The following is a 23,899-nucleotide window of genomic DNA, read 5'->3' as shown; positions in this document are numbered from 1 at the left end:
CTGCATTCCATGTCATGTTTTCTGTGACAATCAGGATAATAATACATAATAGATGACAGTAAGACAAAAAAATGTATATATAAAATAAATATTAATAAAGAAACAGAATTTTTTTTTCCTTAAAACCCCCCCCAAAAAACAAAAAAATAACAAACCTGGCAGAACATCATTGTGATGATCAAGACTCTTCTGCCTTGTATTTAGCAAACATCAACTGCTTGTATTGTTTTTTGAATGTGCTCATCTCGGTACTTTGTTTGAGTTCCTTACTCAATCCGTTGCATAATTTCATTCCACACACGGAAATGCTGTGGCTTTTCAGCGTAGTTCTCGCATATAAATGTTTTAAGTTGAATTTTCCTCCAAGATCATATTTCTCCTCTCTGATTGAGAAATACTGTATGAGGTTTTTGGGTAACGAGTTGTTATTAACTTTATGCATTATTCTGGAAAGTGTACTAAATCTGCAAATTTTCGTTAGTTGAACCTCGGCTACAAATGTGGTAGTACAATGTGGTTTTCGTTATGGCCGCGGAACACTGGACCAGCTCTACACCCTTGCAAGGGTACTGGAGGGTACTTGGGGGTTTGCCCAACCGGTCCACATGTGCTTTGTGGATGTGGGAAAAGGCGTTCGACCTTGTCCCTCGCGGTGTCCTGTGGGGGGTGCTCCGGGAGTATGGGATTGGTGGCGCGCTACTACGTGCCATTCGGCTCTCGTACAACCGGAGCAGGAGCCTGGTTTGCATTGCCAGCAGTAAGTTGAGCCTGTTTCCAGTGAATGTTGGGCTCCGCCAAGGCTGTCCTTTGTCACTGATTCTGTTCATCATGGAAAGAATTAGCATGTTGGCCACACTGTCACAGTCTGGCGATCGGGAAGATCTGGGTTCGATTCTCCTTTGGGCATATTCTATGTGGAGTTTGCATGTTCACCCCGTGCGTTCGTGGGTTTTCTCCGGGTACTCCAGCTTCCTCCCACGTTCCAAAAACATGCATGTTAGCTTCATTGGAGACTCTAAATTGTCCATAGGTATGAATGTGCATATGAATATTTGTTGTCTTTATGTGCCCTGCGATTGACTGGTGACCAGTCCAGGGTGTACCCGCCTGTTGCCCGAAGTCAGCTGGGATAGGCTCCAGCATACCCCCGCGACCCTAATGAGGAGAAGCGGTATAGAAAATGGATGGATGGAAGAATTTCTAGGCGCAGCCAAGGTGTCGAGGGAGTCCAGCTCGGCGGCCTTAGGATCTCGTCTCTGCTATTTGCAGACGATGTGGTCCTGATGGCCTCATCGGGCTGTGACCTTCAGCGTTTACTGGGGTGGTTTGGGGTTTCTCGTTTGCATGTCCAAACGTTAGGCACACGATATGTTATTATGCTTACATTTTTAACATGTATTTTTTATTTTCCGCTCTACTTTGTGACTCTATCTATAAAAGAATAAAAGGGCAAATTTGAATGATTATTGTTACTGCAGTATCTACTTTTCTGAAGGCAGATTTCTGTATTGTTTTCTTGCATTGATGACGTAATCCAAGAAGCATTACAACTTCTACAGTTTATTTTTGGCAATATCTACACGGCAACAACATTGCGGTTGAGCACTTTTAACACTTGCGTTTTTGAATAAAGGCTAAATGAAAAATACTATCTTGTATATTTCTTATTTTTATTTCTAAATTTTTACAGTAATTTTACAATTATTTTCAAATTGTATTTTTCATGTAATTATTTATTTTATTGTTATGTGAAATTATTTAATTATTAATTATATATTATTTACATATACAATTATTATCATGTAATAATTATGCTTATTATATATTTTAATATATATTAATTATGCAATTATGTTAATTATTGTTGATGATGATTATTGGTTATATAATGATCAAATTATTTTATTATTTTAAATGAGTCATTATTTTAAAGTAAAGAAATACAAAAACAATAAATACAAACCCAGTATAAATAACGATACTACACATGATAATAACAATAATAATATTAATAATATTCTTTCCCTGTTGCTTGTGATTTTCAAGATTGTTAGGTTGACCACAGTGAATCTTTTGTAATAATAATAATATAATTTCACAAAACATATTTTGTGGCATTTACGTATATTTTTAATTGCATTATGTATTTTTCAAAACATATTTTATTTGATAATTTATGAGGCTAAAGATGAATCAGGTGTCAGATTTTCTTTCCACGGTACATTTGTCAGTTTGCCACATCTATTACGTGTACATCAAAACAAGGAAACACTTTCATATTTCTTTATTTAAAAAAAACGTATATTTGTTTTCCCAGAAGTCTGCTGTTGCTGAGAAGAAGCGACAGTCATTTGGAATGACATGAAATAAGTCAGCCGGCATAAATATGACCAAGTGAAAGTGAACAGAATGATGCACAAACTGCCATTTCTTGCACTCTTATTCGGTCCCGCTACAGCAGCCAATGACAAGTCAGAGAGGAAGTACAGTAAAGTGGGGGCGGCGGGGGATGGAATGAGTGGGGTCCAGCGGCCTCGTGCAGGCTGGTGTGTCTGAGATTCTTTGGGACTGTGATCTTGAGGTTTATTTAGGCTGAATTCCGTGGGCTCATCAGGAGCGCATTAGAAAAATCCTCCTATAGAACTAGAAAGAATGTGCAGCGCATACAGTTGGGCATTAGGCACAAAGGCGTGTCTTTAGAGGTGGGGGCCGCCATCAAAAGACAGACTCAAGAGGGATTTCTTTAGAAATGGCAAGGCAAGGGAGGGCTGGGAGGTGAGAGAAGGTGCTGTGGGGCTCCATTCAATGAATAGTTAGTGCATAAAGTAATGTCCTAATTATATCTCATTGTTACATTTCTCTTACGCATGCACATGCTGTATTATTATGATACATCCTGCACCTTGGTGCACACAAGGGCCGACTACTACGATCATGTACGTGCAAGTTTCTACAACATACTGATGTGATAAATGTGATTAAAAACAAAGAACTGATTATTAATGAGCGCTATCATCAGATATTACACTACTGTTTGTCATCTATAACACAAAGCTAAGCTGTGAATGTTTTGCTCAGATAGTTCAGCATCTATTAGCCTTCACTGGCCTCACATTGCTTTCAGCATCTCCACTGTTCAAAATGTATCAAAGAGCCCTTCCTGGAAAAAGACTGGATAGCCCCTCCCCTAAGCAAAGCCCATGACTTTCTTGATCCAGTCCACGTAGACCGACACACGGATGAAGATGTTGGGTTGTCCCGGGTGTCCGCAGCGTCTCATTGGGATGATCACCCCCTCCAGAACCCAGCAGTCTCGGTTCTGGCACGCCAACGGGCCGCCGTAGTCTCTCTGCAGGCACACGGGAGAGTGCGGTGATTGCGGCGCATAATCATCTGAATGCTCAAATCAACTCAATGTCGTGTTTAAGGCGTTAAACAAATACAAATGATGCAGATTTCTTTTGCACATTGAATGTGCTTGTTTAAAATGAAAATGTTTGTTCAATGATGGTATTTATTTCATAGAATAGACACAATTTGATAAAACAAGCATGATGGAAAGCTTACAAGACTAAGTTACAATACAAATGTTTAAAAATTAAAAAGTAATTTAATAGATAGCAGTAAAAGTGGTAAATATAATTTCATTAAAATTGTTGGCATAGAAATGAATTGGTTCATATAATGCAATACAATATAACATTGATTTTTTTTTTATATTACATGTTTGTGTCCTTCTTTTTTGAAGGTTTTCAGCTGTGCTGCGCAGTGAAAAAAACCTTTGATGAGCATGAAAACAACTCATGACTTGAACCACGTTAAATAAAGTTAAGAAAAGCAAAGCATCGAGTGGGTCCGGTTTCTTTGGTGTAGCAACTCAGACCCTTTTGTCAAGTTCGAGGGATGCACAAAGTTGAGAAGAACTTGACAACTACTTTTTACCTTCAGCTGCTGTTGCTTAGCTTAGCATCGCCCGTCATAATATAAGACAAGATAAGGAACCATCTTTGGGAACTATAATGGAGTCTAAAACACTGATATAGCTGGAAGACAGTTTATTAGTGCATTACATTTCCATGATGATATCTTTTTTTCAATTAAATGATATGAAATCTTGATATGAACTGTCAGGGGGGGCGTGAGAGGCAGGGAGGAAACATTTCTGTCCCCCAGTGGGGGCATGACAGAAAATAATTGAGAACCACTGCATTAGGTGAAATTGCACAAAGTATTGGTATCGGATCGGTATCGCCAACAGCAGCCTGAATTTTACTCAGTATCGGTATTGCACATCATCACATCATAAATGACCATGTGGTCAAAGAGAGCTATGTCTTCCTTTCCACTCTCTCATGCACTCCAAATCATTATTAAGGTGAAAAAACGAATTGAGTTTTCACATTCGGGGAAGAACAGCCCGTCTGCAGCTATCGCCTGTTTCCAATTAACGCCCCAGCTATAATGGTATATTAATTTTAGGTCTTCATTCGTGTAAAACTTGAGTTTCATCCTGGTGTGGCCAGATGTAGCCGAAAAAACCCCAACGTACGATACTTCCACCAAGCTTCGCAATGGCTGTGCTGTTCTGGTATGATCAGTGATTTCTAACACGGGTGTTTTCACTTTTTCAATGTATACGACAACATGAACCAGTTGGATCAGTGCGACAAAGCTTGACAAACACCCACCTCACAGGCGCCGACCCCGCCCTGGAAAGAGCTGGTGCACATCTCATTCTCTCGGACGCGCCCTCGGAAGTATTTGTTGCAGTCCTTGTTGCTGAGAACCGGTATGTGGGCCACATTGAGGACGCTCTCGTCTCCGGTGCCTTGAAAGGAAAGGATGGAATGGGTAAGGTTTGGGGGGTGGGGGGAGGAAGGTTGCGCACAGGCGTGTTATGGGAGATGGCGATGAAGAACACGCAGGAAGCTCTGCAGATGTTGAATGAGGCTGGAAGTAGCAACGCCATCTGTTGCAAAACGACGTCACGTGCTTTATTTGGACGTCCACGACTTGTTTATAGTGTGCACTCACCGGACACTTCATTAGGTACACCTGCTCAACTCAAGTAACCAAAACACTAAAATCAGTAAACACAGCGAGCATAACTGAGCATTATGAGCTTTTCTTGTTTGCTAGTCAGCAAAAACTACTGTAAAGATGCACTCCCATGATTGTTTTCCCCCCAAAAAGGGTGCTTTATTTCCTCAAATAGTGAACACAGGTGTGCTGAAAGTAACAGACGTTTACTTGAAGTCAGACGGACTTTACTTGTTTATGGCAAAACTGAAACTGAAACTAAGCATGATGTTGATTAAAGCTGAGAGTGGATGTGTTTGCACCTGCTGTACTTGTGTCATCTATTTCTACAGATCTATCTATCTATCTATCTATCTATCTATCTATCTATCTATCTATCTATCTATCTATCTATCTATCTATCTATCTATCTATCTATCTATCTATCTATCTATCTATCTATCTATCTATCTATCTATCTATCTATCTATCTAGCTTAAACGCTGGAATTAACGCCTGTATACAGCTCATCTGCCATAGTCGGCGGGCGCATGTCTTACAATTGCAAATACCTTCCGGGGTCTCTAATTGCTGTAGCAGCAGGTCAGAAAATCTTAGCATTAGCTACTGTGGCTGTAGGCAACCTCCTGCTGTTGTTTCTATTCGTTCCACAAAATGGCAGTTGCAGTTCAATGATCTCTTGAATAAATTCAATATATCCTAATGAAACAAGATATATATATGTATAGATACACTATATATAACTATATAAATAACATAATAATCAGAATAATAACACAGGCCACTGTTGGGGCCATAACCCACAACAAGTTAAAACTCAGCTCGGAACCTTTGACATCTCTTCCTGTCCGCCTGACATTAAGATCCCCCAGAGAACACAAACAGAGGTTTTATTTACATCATAAATGACTTATTTACTATTAATTATGTCTACTATATTGGGTAATAGGAGTGTAAAGCCATTGAAAGCCACCATTACAATACACTGATGAGACAATATCCACTGCAGGAAATAAAAAAACCCAACAAGGAGTCGCTAACGTGTGAGTCTGTTATCTTATTTTCCCTGTTTATATCTACTATATTGGGTGATAGGAGTGTAAAGGTGACTATAGGGGTGTTATTTCATGTCTTGAGGGCTCCAATTGTGTTAAAAGCCGTATTTAGAAGACCGTAAACAGCTTTTCTATCCCTTAACTACGAAATAATTTGATTTATAAATAGGAAATCCTACTTTGCGGAAATTCATTTATCGGGTCTGGAACCAATTAACTGCCATAAACGAGAGATTATTTTACTTGCCTCTGGTCTCGCCCCATCCCGCTATCTCACAAATGGTCCTCTCAGCCACAATGTAGCGCTCAGGGGGGAGGCAAATCTGAGAGATGCGGTCATTAAACTGGGCGGGGCTGCAGAGAGAAAGAGAAGCCAGTGTAAGACTGAGACTGAGTGTGTGCGTGCACAAGCAGGGCAAACGTGCACACACTGTTCCAGCTGTAGCATGACCAGCTGAGACTCGGACGGCCCGCACACGATCTTGGTGAGCGGGATGGTCTGCACGCCGGGCTCGCCTTCCTGGGGATCACGAAAGAGAGTTCCCATCATGGCCGAGTAGCCCGGCAGGTCCACGTAGCTGAGAACACAACACGTTGGTAACAAGTTACTCAATGGACCAGACACAACATTATAGCGATCTAATGTGTGTATTGTCTAAAACCAGACAGTAGCAACACCAACTTAAAAGCACAGAATGAATACAAAGCCACCATCCACCAGTACAAGCCTGGACTTTGTTTGTTTAGTTTGTTTTTTAAAAATGTAACAATGTAAGTCAAAAATTAACATTATTATCTTTCAAAATGCACAATTTTTGGATACAGCTCTTGCACTGGCGCTGCAGGTGTACCTAATGTTATGGCCTGTGAGTATAAAATGTAAATGTTGTACGTAGGGTAGCGGGTGTAGTCATTTGGAGATGTTTACCAGGAGGAGAAACACTGCTTGGTGCTGATCACCCATCTGGCGTTCACCAGGGCCCCTCCACAAAAATGGTTTCCTTTCCTGTCAGGGCAAGGGGTGAGAGGTCAACTGCAGCATGGCGTGTATTTGTTTTGTTCTCTCGGTCACTTCAACCGTATACCTGTCTCTCAGGCTAACCGTCCATGGTGAGTTCCCCGGTATTCCGTTGACGATGCGTAACCTGGTCCTCTGGAAGCGGTCGTCTCTTTTCCCACACTCGCTGAACTCAACCTTTTCTATGTGGACGAAGGAAAAATGTCTTTTTTTCTCCTATGATTTAAAATAAGGACACGCGGATTGCATAACATACCCACTGGTTCAGTCAGGGATACTTTCTCTCCAGCTGTTTAAAAGGGAAAAATGATTTGCAGAATCCTTTTCTGTTCCAAGTTTCAAATGAATAAACAGAGTGACATCAGTCAGTACCGCACTGCTTGATGGCGCAGTAGTCAAACTCAGTTTTGGGGTCGGTGGTGTAGCACCAGGGCCCGTGTTGATCCCCGTCCGGGTTCCGACAGTAGTTCTCTGTCAGGTTGGCCTCGGGGTGTGTCCTGGGGTTTATTCTGAACATGACAGGAAGGTGACAAGTAGGACATACTGTACACATGCAATGAACAACTATTTGTGGAGGCTTTGTTTTCCATCTGTCATACTTGGTGTGGTGAGGGTTGTTCACGTTCCATTTTTGGCAGGTGATGCCTTTGCGGGTCTTGCGCACCATGCCCCGGTAGTTTTTTCCATTTTCATGGTAGCAATCTAACAGGAGGAAATCACACATCAACAAAAATGATCATGCAGGTTAGTATTAAATGAGGCTTAGTTTGTTATAATAAATGTATGTATTCTGTGTCCTCTATCATTAGTTCATATAAAGTTTATATGATATAATATATTGCCGATATCAGCCTGAATATTACTCAGTATCGGATCTGTAAATAAAATCAGTGGCATGGCATCACTAGACTCAGTGTTGTGTGTCATTACTGGCCACTATGTATGGTATCGTTTGGATTTCAGTGGTTTGACTAATAACTGACCATACATACTGTAGTCTACCACCAAACAGCGATCAAACCGCGATAAGGCAAGCGCGCGATCATCAAAATATTGCAAAGGACGACTGTACTGTATGGACCCGCACATAAGACAATATTGTTTTTCTTGAAAAAAGTCTGAAATAGACGAGTTAAGTTATATTGGTCTAGAGATTTATACATGCAAACCAAAAGGTGGCGCCACACAACGTTTCCCCTGTGTCACTCACACACTCACCACTGACCTGCTGGAAAAAAAGTGTCTCACAGGCTGTTAGCCAGTCAGCAAACACGAGAGGAGGAGATATGATGTTAATTTGAAGATAAAGCTGACCTGCAGTTTCCCATCACTCTACTGTTTAAATAGTTATGCGATGAAGCGGTTGTCTTATATTTGTGATGAATTAAGTGTTACGCTGTTGTATTCTATTCCATTCTCTGTAGATATTTGTGTGAAATCGGAGGACGAACCCTCTGCTTCGATGTCGTCTGCACAGCGTTTGATCTGTAAGCAGAGTGCAGTCCTCATCTCGGGCACAGATGTGAAGCACCAGGGAGCCTCCGAGCCATCTGGGTTGCGACAGTAGTTCTCCTCCAAACCCCTAGATTGCAAAAATCATTCAAACAATGTCCCTGTCCCTTTATTGTGAGCGCCTCACCAAAGATGATGACTGCGGTCACCACGATGACAAAGTGAACATCGTGTATTCCGCCAGCGTACTCGACTTACTTGCATTCGTATGTGTTTGGGTAGAAGGGATGCTCGTGAGGATACTGCGCGTCCCACCGCTGGCACGGGATGCCTGACGTGGTCTCGTTGACTTTTCCACGGTAGTCCTCCCCTCGGCCGCGGAAACAGTTTGTGGTAAGGCTGGAGCGCTGACGTTTCTCGACACGCACCTCGGCTGAGGGCCAGAAGTTGAAAAAGCAGCCCACCTGCAATTACTTGTCTTACTTTAACACTAAAAGTCTTTTACAATCTGCTGCACATGTTTGGCCCCCCTTTTTTCAGGAGCGTGCTTTGCATTACTGCATGCTAAAAATGTAGTACAGCACCTCTAGCCATGAATTTGACAGGTTTTTACTGAATTAGACACTCATGAATAAAGGATGTGGGAGGAACAAACCCATCCATCCATTTTCCATAACGCTTCTCCTCATTAGGGTCGCAGGGGTATGCTGGAGCCTATGCCAGCTGACTTCGGGTGACAGGCGGGGGACACCCTGGACTGGTCGCCAGCCAATCACAGGGCACATATAGACAAACTACCATTCACACTCACATTCATACCTATGGACAATTTAGAGCCACCAATGAACCTAGCGAGGAACAATATGAACTATAAAATATTGAGTATGTGAATGGACCTCCTTGTTTACTTCCCAAACGACCTCCCTGACATGTTTTGCAATCAAACATAAACAACAAAAAACACCCATAAAACACAAAATATCCCTTTTCTGCAGAACTCTTGCTTCTTTGACCCTCTCGGTCACACAGACCACCACGCACTCTGCTTCGTATCAAAGCCTCGTCTTCCTGGAGCTGCAGTGGCACAGTCCCTATGATTACCGTAATGCCCGTATCACTAGAAAGCGCAGAGGAATCACTGGAATCATTTCAATAGTTTAACACGTACAGTAAACATAGCACTGCAAATCCTACTGCTGGCTACATCTTGGATTTGAAAGGATTTTAAAACTCATTTGGAAACGTCCGGCAGGCTGGATTAATTACTTGATTTGATTACTAAAGCTGTAGTTTGTGTCCTCCTGGCTAGCTGTGTGACTCGGCTATACCAGCAGATGGCGCAATATGTGGTAAATGCAGGGGAAAATCCAAAGTTGCTACTGCATATTGCACAACTCATGTTGCAAGTTTGGGAAATAACCGGTGGAAGTCTGTTTGGGTTGCAATGTGAAGAAACGATCATCTCTACAAACTTGTAGCATGACGAAGTACATTAACTAGAGATGCACCATGTCTATATCGTATAGAGTGGGGGGAGACACCTGCTGTGGCCCAGCAAGGTACACTGTATTCGAGCACATGCTCCGAGCAGCCGGTGTGGCGCCACGGAGGTCTCTGGAAAACTATTTGCACTTTTCAAACGCTGCGGCACTGGCTGATAAGGTTCCCCCCCCCCATTGTGGAGCATTTGGTACAAATAGCACGCAAAATGTCTTTGAGGGAAAGTGAATGTTTGTTTACAAGTGAGCTCAGGGGAAGTAACAACAGGCCGTTAATGTCACAGGCAGGAAAAAAAGGAGCGCTTGATTTGCTCACCCGCTCAGTACAGCTAATCTCGACTGATGGGAGCGTTTTTTTTAAAATGATGGGTTACCTGTGTCAAAACTGATCGTGACCTTTGTAGAGGCAAAATGTCGCCATTGTATCTTGTGAAAGTGTAGCTGCATGTTGTGTATGACTTGTGTAATGATGTTTGTGTGAACTTACTACACTTGCTGATCTCACAGCTCTCTCGCTCCACGTCGGGGTCGGTGGTGTAGCACCACGGCACAGGAGAGGCGTCAGGGTTACGGCAGTAGTTGTCATCTAAACTCTTATCAGGATACCTGGCGCAAGAACACGTACATGTCATTCTATGTTGGCTAAATCAGTGTGAGATGGGGGGGTGGTGAGTGTACTTTTCAGGCTGGTAGATGTGTTGGTGAGGGTACTGCTGGTCCCAACGCTGGCACTCTCTGCCGCTGACAGTGTGGTCCACTTGTCCTCTGTAGTCCTCGCCATTACATGTGATGCACACCTCTGCACACAACACCATGAACGCCCTTAGAAGGCCACACGTAGAAAGCCTAACAAATCATCTCATTTCATTTTACTGTCTTTTTACATCATATTTCATATTTGATTGAACAGGAATATATTTTTTCACTGAAAAAAAATCCCAATGATAAGTTATAATTATGCAATAAAAAGCAAATTTAAATTATGAGATAAAAAGTCAAAATTAGACGTAAAAAGTCATAAGTATGAGATAAGGAAGTCAGAATTCATCGATAAAAAGTCATAATTCTGAAATAAAAAGTCATAATTCGAAGATAAAAAGTCATAATTATGCAAAAAAGTCCAAATTATTTTGTAAAATGTGGTTTCATAATGTATTTTTTTATCACAAAAAATAAATACATCAACATCAAGTAGAGATGAAATTGTAGCTTTAGAACCGCAGTGTAGTAGCAACAGAATGGCTTGTTGCTAGGCAGAATATTGTAGGGCACAATCAGGGATACAGCAGAAAAAGGACAGGGAGAGTTGGCAGGAACAGGAAGTCATGTTTGCCATCTCCACAAATGCATGAAATATATACATGTACAATAATAATCTGTATTCAATATAAAGCAGAACGACAGGCAAGTAAGACTTTCAAGCTTTGGCCCCCACAGAAGCCCCCCCTGCAGGATGCGGCGTCCCTACTATAGTATCTTCTCGGTGTGTATCGTATGTCGTTTGAAAGTGCGCCGTGTGGGTGGTACCATCTTTGCACTGAGGGATGCTGCAGCTCTCGTAGCGACGCTCGGGATCGGTGGTGTAGCACCACGGCCCGATACGGTCGCCGTCTGGGTTCCTGCAGTAGTTCAGCTCCAGGCCGTTAGTCGGCGAGGGAGTCCACCTGGACATGAGACAGTCATCACAACACCGGACGCGACGTCACTGGTCACATGACGGGTAATGCTGACCTGTGATCGTGTGGAAACTTTGACCACCACTGCTGACAGGTGAGGCCGCTCCTTGTGGTGAACACCTTCCCTCTGTAGTCCTCGCCTTTACCCACAATGCACTTCCTCACATACACTGCACATCAGACACACATTCCTGTTATGTTACATACTGTACATCACGTATGTAGGTGTGTGTGTGTGTGTGTGTGTGTCTTACCCTTCTTCTCGTAAAGGTCGCAGTTCACGTTACGCTTCACCTGTGCGTTGCTGCCGTCGCCCACCCATGGCAGATGTCTGCAGGTGGGCGTGGGCCGCGTCTCGTAGTTGAACGCTCTGACGGAGAAGAAAATACTTTTTTGTTTAAACAGGATTTTGTCATGACATTAGTGGCGCCCCCTATGGGTAGTGTTGAAGCTCTTTGGAAGACATGCTAGCATACATGGAATACAGACATCCTCAAAGTTTTCATTTGTTTTAATTGACTTAGATTGCTTTATTCTTGTATTTATTGTTTTTAATACTATTGTGAAAAAGAATGTTTTCAACTTATTTAATATATGTTTACATTCATAAACACAAATTGAAATCAAACAGACAATCTTTCTTGCTAAATTTATTTGCTGTCAATTTTGACAGAAACTTTCTCATTTTTTTGCTGTCAAATGCAATTACGATTTAAAATTTGTATTATTTATTATTATTTAGTTATATGTTTTATTTTTAAAATAATTGTGAATTGTTTTATATGCAGTATGTATTTTTTTTTAAACTTGTTTAAATATATTTTTATGTGGCCCGTGAAAGCCTGGAAATAATTATTAATTGTATTTATTGATTTTGTTTAATAAAGAAAAAATATAGAATAAAAAAATAATAATACAAAAACAATAAAGAACATTTGAGCATCCATGTTTCCATGACAACTCGGTAAAGTGGTGACCAATAGCTAAAACGGGTCAAATGTTGCTGTTGCCCATAGCAGTGTAGTGATCTACCTGCAGTCCAGTGAGAGCAAGCAGCGAGTGGCACACTCCTCCAGGTTTAGATCCAATATCATTAGAACCCGGGATGAGCTCCAGGAGGTAGGAACCAGCTCTCTGCCCTCTGAGCGCTGGAAATCATTCAGGGGACTGCGGTAACCTGGAAATATAGTGTCAAGGGAACCTTGTAGACTGCATGCCGTGTATTAAGTACAGTGTGGTACCCAGCATGTGCAACATTTTGGGCACCAGCATGCACATATGACCTTTGGACCTGCCGCATCATACAGCAACGTACTATTTACATGGCTAAAGTACTGGCTATTATGCAAAAGTACTACTTTCAAAGTAGTTTTGAAAGTAGAAACAAAAAATAAATATAATCCAAATACCTCAGAACGTTAAATAAAATACCCAACAAACTCACCTGTGACCAGCCCTGCTGTCAGTAAACAACACAGCAGCACTTTCATTGCCGGAACGGAAAGCTCGCTTACAAACAAAAGATGTCTCACTCGGGTTATTTTTTCAGGACGTTAAATCACAGGAAGAGCCGGTAGAATGTTGGAGAAAAGGAAGACGTTTGTCTAGAAAAGGGAGAAGCTTTCGAGAAAAAGATTCCAGCTGCTGAAAATGAAGAACGACCTCAAACACAGGAGCTCTTACTCAAACAGCAGCCTTCACCCCAAATCAGAGGCGATCAATAGGCTGAGTAATCATTAATCAAGAGTGGCGTATCGACGCTGACTCTCACGACGCGCCTGCATGCAATTCTCCCAACAGACGCTAGAGGCCAGTAAACTCATTTGGAGAGACTTTTTTTCTCCCCTCTTTTGCTGCTTTTCCGGAAAACAACCAAAAAAAAAGACAACCTTTAGTCATAGTTCGGCTCTCTCAACATCGTCAACGTCAGGTAAGACAGATCGATACTTTTAATGAAATACGAATCTGATGGGGACTTTCAAGAAACAAGAAAACGTACTTACCAATACACTTACTACGGTACTCTTTACCTGTTAAAAGGTAGTAACTAATTTGTATTCACGTTGTACTCTCCTAGTCACCTCATTAGGTACACCTGCACAAGCGCCAATGCGAGAGTTCTAGTAAGTATTCAGCCATTACAAAGATAAGAATGCTCTCTTTTTGATTGACACTGTAAGATTAATGAATCAGTTTAACAATATGTTTATTACTGTGCTGTACATGAACCCATGTTTAGCTAGCAAGTCATCATCCTAGACTTTAGGGGCAGCGAGCACTTATTCATGTACTTTTTTTTATCTAGGGGTAAACTAAAAATGTAAGTTTTATATGCGATGTTACGTGTGGATGCAAATCAGTTCAGTTGTTAAGCTCAAATACTGCAAAAAGAAAAGAATAGAGGCCTCTAACGCTGGTTAATACAACGCCATTTACACGCAGGTACAGGTGTAGGGATTGCACTGCCCTCTAGTGGCTGTCAGTGGCACACCAACTTTATTTAAGCACACTTGTACTGCACATCGCAGGTAAATACAATACAGAGAAACATAGAAAAACCCAGCAAAAATAATAAAATATACCAAAATAAATGAATGTATGGGAAACCTTGACTGTACAGAAAAGTAACCATCATACATGTGTAAATGAAAGATATAGTGTAAATACAAGTCATGTTGTCAATCTGTAGCAATAGATGACAGAATGTGCCTGGGAGGTAAGTTGCTTCACATAACACATCAACAGAGCTCACTATGCAACGTACATTCCATCCTTTTATTATTGGCACTGCAGCCATATTGTACTGACCAGCCAGAACAGAGACACTTGTAGACTTTTATGGCTTCCATGTCTTGTTCACTGTCTATCTTGTCTTTTGTTGTCGTGGATGTATCGTTGAGAGTGGAAAGATAACCAAGTTGTGTCGTCAGGATGTGTGAGGTGGAGGTGAGCGATGGAAGCGTGCAAGTGGAAGGATGCACATCTCCGCTCTTCTACAGACAAAGTCGACCTTCCTCAGGAGAAACAAAGATGTCCGTCTTGCTTCTTCACGGCATCCGCTTCTCCTCGCAGAACTGGCTCGACAACGGCACGCTGCACACTTTGGCCAAAGCGGGCTGCCGCGCAGTCGCCATAGACCTGCCAGGTGAGCGTCTTTCACATTAAAACATCCTGGCTTTAGCTAGCAAGCGTTTTGTTTGTGTCGTCTAAAAAGGACTCGGACGCTCCCAGTTAGCAACGGCCCCGGCAGAAGTGGGGGAGTTGGCTCCGGCGTCTTTCCTCGTGGACGTGTGTGAGCAACTTCAGCTCAGCCCCGTGGTCGTCATCAGCCCCTCACTCAGCGGCATGTACTCCCTCCCCTTCCTCATCCAACACCAGAACCTTCTACGGGCCTACATCCCTGTCGCGCCCATCTGCACCGACAAGTTCACCCCTCAACAGTACCAAAGTGTGAAGGTACGGAGCTTCACTGCTCAGCATGTCATGTAACATGGTGTAACACACATAGCATCAAACATGTGGTAGAACATAACATAGTCTGGTACGGTAAAGCATCATATAACATACTGTATGGTATATTCATATAATATAGTATGAAATATTACATAAAGCATCATATAACATACTGTATGGTATATTAATATAATATGAAATATTACATAAAGCATAACAGAACATACTGTATGGTATATTAATATAATATATGAAATATTACATAAAGCATAACAGAACATGCTACAGCCAAGAACAATTCATAAAAAGGGCTGATTTATGTACAAATAAATAACAAAATTAATTAGTAAATAAAAAAATAATGAGTAAATAATACCACTAATAACACTGTAGTACACTTTAGTATTTAGTGTAGAAGTACATTAAATATGACATCTAACAAGGTATATCAGGCATATTCTTTCATTTGTTAATACATTTTAAGTAACAAAGTAATAAAAATGATAAATTGTAACAGTAATATATAAAAAATGATCAAGTAAGAATAATAATTCAGTTATAGTTTGAATAAAAAAAAAGAATAGAAAATGTCAAATATTTTGCCTTTCTGCTAAAGTTTGAATAAAAGAACAAAACAAAGAGTGTATTGACTTTTATCCTCCAGGTGGCGTCACTGATCGTTTATGGTGACCAGGATGCTCAGCTGGGGGAGGTGTCGCTTAGCAACCTGAGCCATCTGGCCAATCACAGTGTGGCTGTGATGAAAGGGGCGGGACATCCCTGCTACCTGGATGACCCTGACACTTGGCATGGACTTCTAATCGACTTCCTCAGGAAACTATGAGGTGTGCGTGTGCGTGCGTGCGTGCGTGTGAAGAAAAGCACAACCAATATGCTTACAACTACAAAGGAACGATCTGCCGCTTCTTTTTGTTGTTTTTTTTTTAGAAATGTCACAAAGACGGAGCTGCCACAAATAAATGAATGTATGGGAAACACTGGTGTGTGTGTGTGTGTGTGTGTGTGTGCGTGCATCACAAAAACAGCAGACACTGAAGTGAAGTGAAAAATATGAACATTATTTATTAACTGATTCTCTGTAATAAACCATTTGAAAATATTTTACAAGGAGTCACAGACACAATATTTTACAAATTTTGCCCTCTTCTTTTTGTTTTCTTTTTTTCTGTAGCTTCATCTGTACAAAAGAATGGAGCGACATTTGGACCTAGCAGAGCCCAAAATAAGAAGGAGCTAAACGCACTCTTGCTCATTCATTTATTCATTCATTCATTCATTCACTCACTCACGAGAAAAACAACCCCAATCAAATCAACACCATTTTTGACTTGACAGCTCAAACTTATCAACAGTGCCGTTTTCCTATATTTATATTCATGATATATACGGACTTCACTTCTTCTTTTCTCTAAATGTTGCTTTTTTAGTTGTTAACACACTTGTCAAACATGGTCACATAGCACCAGACTACACACTACACACAATCACATACACACTGGCTTTCCCAACACCGTGCAGCCAGGGCTCCCTTCGCTGCTTTTGGGCTCGTCATAACAATCACTGATTATTAATCACGCCCCTCCCTCGTTGGACTTGTTTTACTTCTTTTTTATTTTACATTTTTAATTTTGGCAAAAGTCATCTGTTAACTCACAGAAGACATCGCCTTCTCCCCGGGGGAGGGCTGTGTGTGTGTGTGTGTGTGTGTGTGTGTGTGCACGTACAGACAAGGACAGCCTTATGTTACGATGCGAGGTGACATGTAAAAACGTAAAAACACAGCAGTCAACTTCTGCAGCCTCGTTTCAATAAAACGGGAAAAAGAGGAAAACAAGGCCACGTTTGACAGATCTTTTAAAAGGGGACAGCATTGGCCTTTAAATGCAACCTCGAGGGGTGTCACGAGACACTCGCGTCATGAGACAAGATGATACACGAGATTGGGTCTACGAGAACGAGACGAGATTTTAACATTACTTTTAAGAAAAGTACAATGAAGACTTACAAAAAAATAGATGACAATATATTGCAATCTATGCATTTTTAATTTCTACTATGTTACACTCTTCTACACCCTGTGTGTATGCTAGCAGCCCCGCCTCCACCCACCGAGACAAAGAGGCTGTATGACTGACAAAAGGGCTCACTCCGTTCATGCTCTTGTTCTACGGAACAAACGCGTCAAGGTGCTAAAACCAATGCACAGAGTGAACCCTCTTCCTGCCTGTTTGGAGGCGGGAGACGAGGAAAACAGACACGCACGCACACAGCGATATATTGAAGCAGGCAAAACTATTGAGTTCATTTTCATTTATTGTGTGATTGGTTCATGTATTTATCATCATCATCCCAGGCCAAGTGCCCACCAGACAACAAATCTGGTCACTTTTTAATCTCGCGAGATCTTGTGACACCCCTAGCAACCTCCTGAAGGTCGCAGCGCCACGTCTAAATATGCATACACGATCATCAAATATCGATATTTGTGATCAATATCCTCTCCAAGGAGTGTCAATACTTTATGGCTCCTGGAGGTGGCGCTCCTCTAGTGAAATTGGGTCAACGTCCTCAAAGAACTCAAAACAATGTGCAGAAAAGCATTTTAGTATCATTTGTAGAATATAAATCCATTATTTATGTGATTGTATTGGAATTCTATTTAAATAAAATTACAAATATTTGTTTTTTGTAATTTAAAATACATAATAAGGAATATCAAATATTGAACAAGTAATAAAATAATGTTATAAGTATATCTTTAAATTATATATCAGTAAAAATGGTTGGTTTTAGAATGTAGAAGATTTTTTATATTCATTCCACCATCATGCGTTAAACTAAATATCGTATCGTCGTTTTCTTGCAGTGTATCATTTATCGCACATTAGAGCTGGATGGTAAAACTATGGTTTTGGTGGGCAAAATACAGTAGAACCTCCAAAATGTGCCTCAGCAAACAGTGAGCAGTTCTGCATCTGAATTCCAGCAGTACCAAAAAAGGCCACTAGGGCTACGTTCACGCTGCGGGGTTGACGCCCAATTCGCAGTTTTTTGGGTTAAAATCTGATTTTTTCAATGCGGTCGTTCAAATAACCAAAAAAATGCGATGTGTCAATGAGAACGCAAATCGTCCGGGAAGTGACGTGCAGGCGCAAACGCACGACATCACGCGCACCCCCGTGTGAGGCTGCTGCAGGGCACACGGTGCTCGCCTTAACGTGTTTGTGGCAATTTCAAGGATTTTGTTCAACGGGAGTCCATATTTTCTTAACCAAGTCATCCTGCGTAGCAGATTAAGAAGAAAGAGGGCAAGAATTTTGGCGATGGCAGTTTGTGGAGAAGCTGCTGCGACGGGAGCATGTCGGTGCTGGGACGTTTGCTTTTATCATTGTTGTTTTGTGCAGGGGTTCATTTCTTCTTACACTTGCTATTGTATTTGTTATGTGAGCATTATCCAGCATATTGTCATGTGATCATGTGTGACACGTGACCACATGATGTCCTTTCCGCACTGTGGACACACACACACTCCCCCCTCCCATTTGACGTCCCTCCTGCTTGTAATGAAACATCCTTGGCTGCCATCTGATTGTGAGTGAAGTGTCGTTATGATGATGATGATGATGATGATTAAGCCGTTTGATGAGCATCATGTCTCACTTGTCAAGTGTGTGTGTGTGTGTGTGTGTGCTTGTTTTGCGGTGTTAGAGAGCAGGAAAGAACGAAGGAGGCACGTGTAGTGTTGGGAATGAACACTGGCACAGGACAGAGGACGGGAGTGCAAAGGAAAAGTGCATGTCATGTGACCCCTGCATACACACTTTCTTCTTTTTCTGTGTTTCTAAACACAGTGGAACCTCCAAGGACCAACACCATCAAGATGCCACAAGTGTGTTTTGCTTTTTCTTTCTTTCTTTCTTTCTTTTTTTTTTTTTTTAAAGAGATGCACGATATCTTTTTTTTCCAAAACGATACCTATAACTGTGTGGACCAATATGATACCAATAACCAATAACGTTTTTTGTATTTACTTTTTAAATTTAGATTTAAGAGTAGTTTGTGCACACCTGGAGGTACGAAGGACTGGAACAAATTAGGATTTGATCAAGTGTACCTGTTGATTTGTCCTAATCAAATATCATGACATCACTACTATCAGGAGAACCAGAGTATGGAGTGGAGGGAGCCACCTGCTGTGGCCCAGCAAGGTGCACTGTATTCGGGCACACGCTCCGAGCAGCCGCTGTGACGCCACGGAGAATGGAAAATGAATGTTTGTTTACAAGTGCGCTCAGGGGAAGTTACAAAAGGCTGTTGACGTCACAGGCAGGAGGAAAAATGGAGCGCTTGATTTGCTCAGTCCTGGTGATCTCGCGTCATTGGAGCGTTTAAAAAAAAAAAAAGATTGGTTATCCAAGCTATTTTTAACGTTACCGGTAGGATGTCATAATTCCCTCATATCGACCCTTAATTATCGTGCACCCCTACTTTTTTTTGTGTTGTATTTTGTGTGACGACACCACAGAAAACAGCAATGGAACTGAAGAAAGTGTCACAGGCATCTGTCCAGGCTGCTCAGCACAACAACGGCTAACCTTAAATCCAAAGGAAATTAGACAACACGAAGGACCCTCACAACGTTACGTTATCGTCTCAGCTTCTTTTCACACTTCTGTGACAGTTAAGCATATGACAATGTGACTTTAAGACTTAAAAAGAAAACCAATAACAGACAGTTTGATGGCCGCAGTTTGACCCTGGAACAGATTATTTGCACTCTAACCGATGCCTGTGGATTATGGAGGTTCCACTGTATTATCATTTGGGGCATGGATCGTGATGATTCCAAGATGTACACGTTCACTGAAGAGGGTACAAACTGTTATGGATGAAGTGCAGTATTAGCGTGAGGGCGTAACGTTAGTGTGTGTTTGTGTGTGTGAGGGCTAACGCATGAGAGTTGTGTGTATGTGTGTGACACTAAGGCATTTATATAGAGGCGTCGTTTTTACTGCGTTGCATTTTAAAACACATCAACCGACAAGCACATTCTTTCAGCACAAGCAGTAAATCCCTCCTTTTTTTGTTTGTTTTTTAAACCTCCAAAACACTGATTTGTGTTGATTGCAACACACAAAGAAGAAAACCAACTGTCACCCCTCACATTTCAACGACATTCCACTCAGCAAATGCAAACACACACGGAATCGGGCAGAACGACAGCAGTCATGTGGCCCGATTGGTAAAAAGGTATGTCCAAATAAGACTGCGTCCAATACATGGCTTGGTGACTGATGACGTCACCATGTGATGATGCAAATGTGCTCCACAAAAAGCTGATTCTCCAACATGGCTGCTTTATTAAAAAAAAAAACAAAAGTACTATACAGTCGTCCACAACAGAGTGCATCAAGGCACTATGAAACAGTCTAACATGACGATCACATGACTACTCTACTTACTGCGTGTGACGGCCATATTTAGTTAGTGCCCCCCACCGCCCGTGTTAAAGTAAATGTGTTGACTATTTGAGTAGACCAGACTGAAGGAGCTTGTAAAGGATCAGAGCCACGCTGAAAAGAAATAAAAACTGTAACGTCATGAGCAGAAATAAGATCAACCAGAAAAAGTGTAGCGCGATAGTCTTCGTCCTAACGCCGACACCGTGCACGTTTGTGCTTGTTATTCTTGTACGATTGCGACTTTGTTCTTGTTCTTGTACAAAGAGTTGGCCTATATTCTCTTAAGACTGCAACTTCATTCTTGCAAGAGCAGGACTTAATTGTTAGAGTCCCACTTTATTCTTGTACAATTATGACTTTAGGACTTCATTTTTGCAAGAGTAAGACTTAATTGCAAGATTCCATTTTTATTTTTGTACAATTGTAACTTCTGACAAAAGTTAGATTCCAACTTTATTCTTGTACAATTACGACTTTATGCCTGCAAGAGCAGGACTTACTACTTGTCAGCTTAACTCTTGCAAGAGTATCATTTATTCTTGTATGATTAAGACTTTGCTCTCGTAAGATGAGGACTTCTTTCTCGTAATATTACAACTTCATTGTTGCAAGATTAAGATTTATTTTGTATTATTTTTCTTTTTTTTGCTAAGATTGATTTTTTTTCTCATAAATTTTTCTTTTTAATTTTCTTTTTTTCTGAAAAGAATATGACTTCTTGTAAGATTATGCTTTACTCGTAAAATGGACATTTTCGGGGGTGGTAATTATTTCACATGAAAACAGGACTTTTCTCATAAAATGATGACTTCATGTAAAACAACTTCATGCTTCTAAGATTATGCAGCACGTTATGATTTCACTTTGTTGTAGTAAAATTATACTTTATTCTTCGAAAATGTCTTTTTTTGGGTAAGATTAGGACTTCTCCCCTCGCCAAAAGAAATATTTTTTTCCTCGCAAAATCATTTTTTCCCACAAAATCACGTCAATATTTACTGAAAATGTACTTTTTTTTTTGGTAAGATTACGACTTCTCATAAAATGACTTTATTTTGTAAGATTACATCCTTAAGTGGTAAGATGATGGGTTTTTTTCTCATAAAGTGATGTCTTTATTTACAGAAAATTGCAATATAACACCTTTTTTGTGGTCGTGTAATGTTTTCTTTTCAGCGTGGCCGCATAGAAGCCTGATGAGTTGCGTCAGAGGTGATGTTTGGTCAGAGAGGTTTGTTTTGTGTAATCTAGGACACCACATGGCTCTTCATCTATGCTAACTACTGAATGTATCACTCGTGTGTGAGCCTCACGTCGTGAATATGAGCGCATCATGCCGTGACAATACCGGCCTTTATGTGTCTTTCTCTTGAAATACGAGCATGCCTCACGTCCCTCTCATGAGTCATGTAAGTGTGTCTTTTTGGCTACAAAAGTAAGACCACATGAAAGTCTATCTCATTTTGGCAAGTAGATATTTGAGTGCATAAATAAAGACAGTCCCTTTTTTTGCCAACAAAAAGTAACTTGAAAAAAGTGACATGACATTTTCTACTTCTCACGTGGGGAGGGACGGTGGGACGACCTCGGCTGAGGACACACATTGTGAGCAAAGCGAGCTGGCGAGAAGGCGGCGCTCAGGGCTTCCGACCCGCTAAGATGGGAAGTCCCATCATTGGCGATAAAACTATGTTGGGTGGTGGTAGTCGTGAGGGGAGAAGCTAAAAGGGTGTTTGTGTGTGCTCGTAGATTAATGTAGTAGTAGAGAGTGAGCGTGAGGGCTGACCACAGGATAAAGCAGAAGCAGCTGAATCAGCAGTAAAGTGTAGAGGCAAGGCTGGAGGGAGTGGCCCCGCCCACAGTCTGACGTGTTCTCCTGAGAAACGACACACACTGGTCATCACACTAGCAACACACTAGCCATGTCTTTCATGTCTGATGATCACACATATGTCATGACATTACCATATTGACCCCAATTTAAGACTACCCTGAATTTTCAAGACCCGTAAGTGATGGGAAGAAAAGCTCAATCGGGAGAGAAGTCATTTGGCGCCTTTGCATGTATAAATCCCGACACTAAAAATATACGGCGACTCTGGATTTAAGACTCACCCCTCGTTGCAAGACCCGTGAGTGACGGGAAAAAAAGCTCATTTGTGGCAGAAGTCATTTGGCACCACCTGTTATTTGCGAACATAGATCCCTTGACCCGGAATATAAGACAACCCTAAATATAACATCACCCTTCTTTTTCAAGACCCGTGAGTGACGGGAAGAAAAGCTCCCCTTGGCGCCACCTGTGGTTTGCTCGTATTTATCCCTCGCCTCGGAATAAAGGACAATCCATCTTTTTCAGACTTTTTTCTAGGGAAAAGTCATGTCTTCTGTTGGGGTCAATGCAGTATTTCTTATTTATACGACTTGTGTCTTCTTTAGAAAATGTAGATGTCTGGTGGCGTACGTCGTGGCCGTCTACAAGCGTGCATGTCTAGTAAATAACGCGAGCCGTGAAAGCAGAGAATGACGTGACTGTTGCTAAAGAAAGGAGTCAATCTTACAGCGATGTTGTTGTCAAAGCAGGTGGAAGGTCCTTTTCTATAGCGCGCTACACTCATTTCTTCACATGGATTCTCCTCCTTGACTGAAAACCAGGAATCAAGGAATAATCAACAATGTGTTGCTGAACAATGCGTGCGTGTGCGTGTGCGTGTGGTATCATGACGTGAGAGGATACACTCCTCTTCCTCCTGGGACAGCTTGTCCATCTCGCAGGTGTTGCAGGGCATCTTCTCAGCCACCACAAACAACAAGTTGGTGTTGTTCAGCTTCTTGGCGTGAATCAGCCTGCACACAACACATGCTCATTGGAAAAGGGATTAAGAAAGAGTGTGTGTGTGTGTGTGTGTGTGTGTGTGTGCGTACATGTACCTGGAGCAGTTGCCACAGTCTTGCAGCATGTTGTAGGAGCTGCTGAGGTTGCTCAGGTAGTACTGAGTCTGGATCATCACACAGCTTCTCTCTTTGGAGTCGATCCCCTCTGCGTCCACCTCGTCTGCACAGCAACACAAACAAAAACACAAACACAAACACAAACACACACGTCATCCTGGATGTGATAAATGATTCATACCGTCACTTTGTAGACTCACTATCTGCTTTCGCTGCTTTCATTTGCAAGACAAGTCTCATATCTGTGAAGAGCAGCTGGAATAAAGCGACT

General features: G+C 41.5%; 3 protein-coding genes across 9 annotated transcripts in view; 1 reads left to right on the top strand and 2 right to left on the bottom strand.

Annotated features, from left to right (window-relative positions):
- Positions 1-2,185: 2,185 nt before the first annotated feature.
- mst1 (macrophage stimulating 1) lies at positions 2,186-13,464 on the bottom strand. The gene is made up of 18 exons (XM_054783716.1): positions 13,185-13,464; positions 12,773-12,917; positions 11,995-12,110; positions 11,796-11,910; positions 11,592-11,728; positions 10,743-10,863; positions 10,552-10,670; positions 8,824-8,998; positions 8,565-8,695; positions 7,713-7,815; positions 7,486-7,622; positions 7,370-7,402; positions 7,181-7,295; positions 7,024-7,101; positions 6,527-6,673; positions 6,343-6,449; positions 4,689-4,828; positions 2,186-3,349 (listed from the first exon to the last, which is right to left on the bottom strand). The coding sequence occupies exons 1-18, from the start codon at positions 13,228-13,230 to the stop codon at positions 3,188-3,190; spliced, it is 2,127 nt and encodes a 708-aa protein (XP_054639691.1). The 5' UTR covers positions 13,231-13,464; the 3' UTR covers positions 2,186-3,187.
- Positions 13,465-13,523: 59 nt separating this feature from the next.
- Positions 13,524-21,227, top strand: abhd14b (abhydrolase domain containing 14B). 3 transcript variants are annotated; one of them, XM_054783719.1, is made up of 6 exons: positions 13,588-13,670; positions 13,818-13,863; positions 14,671-14,885; positions 14,955-15,196; positions 15,858-16,038; positions 16,386-21,227. In XM_054783719.1, exons 3-5 carry the CDS (start codon positions 14,672-14,674, stop codon positions 16,035-16,037), a joined length of 636 nt encoding a protein of 211 aa, XP_054639694.1. In that variant the 5' UTR covers positions 13,588-13,670; positions 13,818-13,863; position 14,671; the 3' UTR covers position 16,038; positions 16,386-21,227. The 3 variants fall into 3 exon arrangements, with proteins under 3 accessions (XP_054639695.1, XP_054639694.1, XP_054639696.1); XM_054783721.1 differs by having other exon boundaries at positions 13,628-13,735; positions 15,858-21,227; XM_054783720.1 differs by lacking the exon at positions 13,818-13,863 and having other exon boundaries at positions 13,524-13,670; positions 15,858-21,227.
- cacna2d2a (calcium channel, voltage-dependent, alpha 2/delta subunit 2a) overlaps positions 16,252-23,899 on the bottom strand; it is a 211,760-nt gene continuing 204,112 nt past the window's right edge. For 4 of the 5 annotated variants that reach the window (XM_054783711.1, XM_054783712.1, XM_054783713.1 and 1 more), the window contains 4 exons: positions 23,608-23,731; positions 23,414-23,523; positions 23,238-23,320; positions 16,252-22,552 (listed from right to left, as the gene is read on the bottom strand). In XM_054783711.1, coding sequence (XP_054639686.1) covers positions 22,427-22,552; positions 23,238-23,320; positions 23,414-23,523; positions 23,608-23,731 — 443 coding nt within the window. In that variant the 3' untranslated portion in view covers positions 16,252-22,426. Of the gene's footprint in view, positions 22,553-23,237; positions 23,321-23,413; positions 23,524-23,607; positions 23,732-23,772; positions 23,871-23,899 lie in introns of those variants that run through there. The other variant, XM_054783714.1, reaches the window with a different exon arrangement.

The sequence above is a fragment of the Dunckerocampus dactyliophorus genome, chromosome 8 (assembly GCF_027744805.1).
Source record: "Dunckerocampus dactyliophorus isolate RoL2022-P2 chromosome 8, RoL_Ddac_1.1, whole genome shotgun sequence".
NCBI classification, from domain to species: Eukaryota; Metazoa; Chordata; class Actinopteri; order Syngnathiformes; family Syngnathidae; genus Dunckerocampus; species Dunckerocampus dactyliophorus.
Note: the sequence above shows the minus strand (reverse complement) of the source record. Positions and strands in the feature narration are given on the sequence as shown.

Bases quoted from the DNA above. Each gene is read 5' to 3' on its own strand.
- mst1 (XM_054783716.1), bottom strand. From the start codon at position 13,230: ATGAAAGTGCTGCTGTGTTGTTTACTGACAGCAGGGCTGGTCACAG. The intron at 11,911-11,994 runs GTAAGACACACA...TCTGATGTGCAG, and splicing joins CGACCTTTACGAGAAGAAGG to TGTATGTGAGGAAGTGCATT. The intron at 7,816-8,564 runs GTTCGTCCTCCG...TCCTCCTGTTAG, and splicing joins AGACGACATCGAAGCAGAGG to ATTGCTACCATGAAAATGGA.
- abhd14b (XM_054783720.1), top strand. From the start codon at position 14,672: ATGTGTGAGGTGGAGGTGAGCGATGGAAGCGTGCAAGTGGAAGGATGC. The intron at 14,886-14,954 runs GTGAGCGTCTTT...TCGTCTAAAAAG, and splicing joins AGTCGCCATAGACCTGCCAG to GACTCGGACGCTCCCAGTTA. The intron at 15,197-15,857 runs GTACGGAGCTTC...TTTATCCTCCAG, and splicing joins AACAGTACCAAAGTGTGAAG to GTGGCGTCACTGATCGTTTA.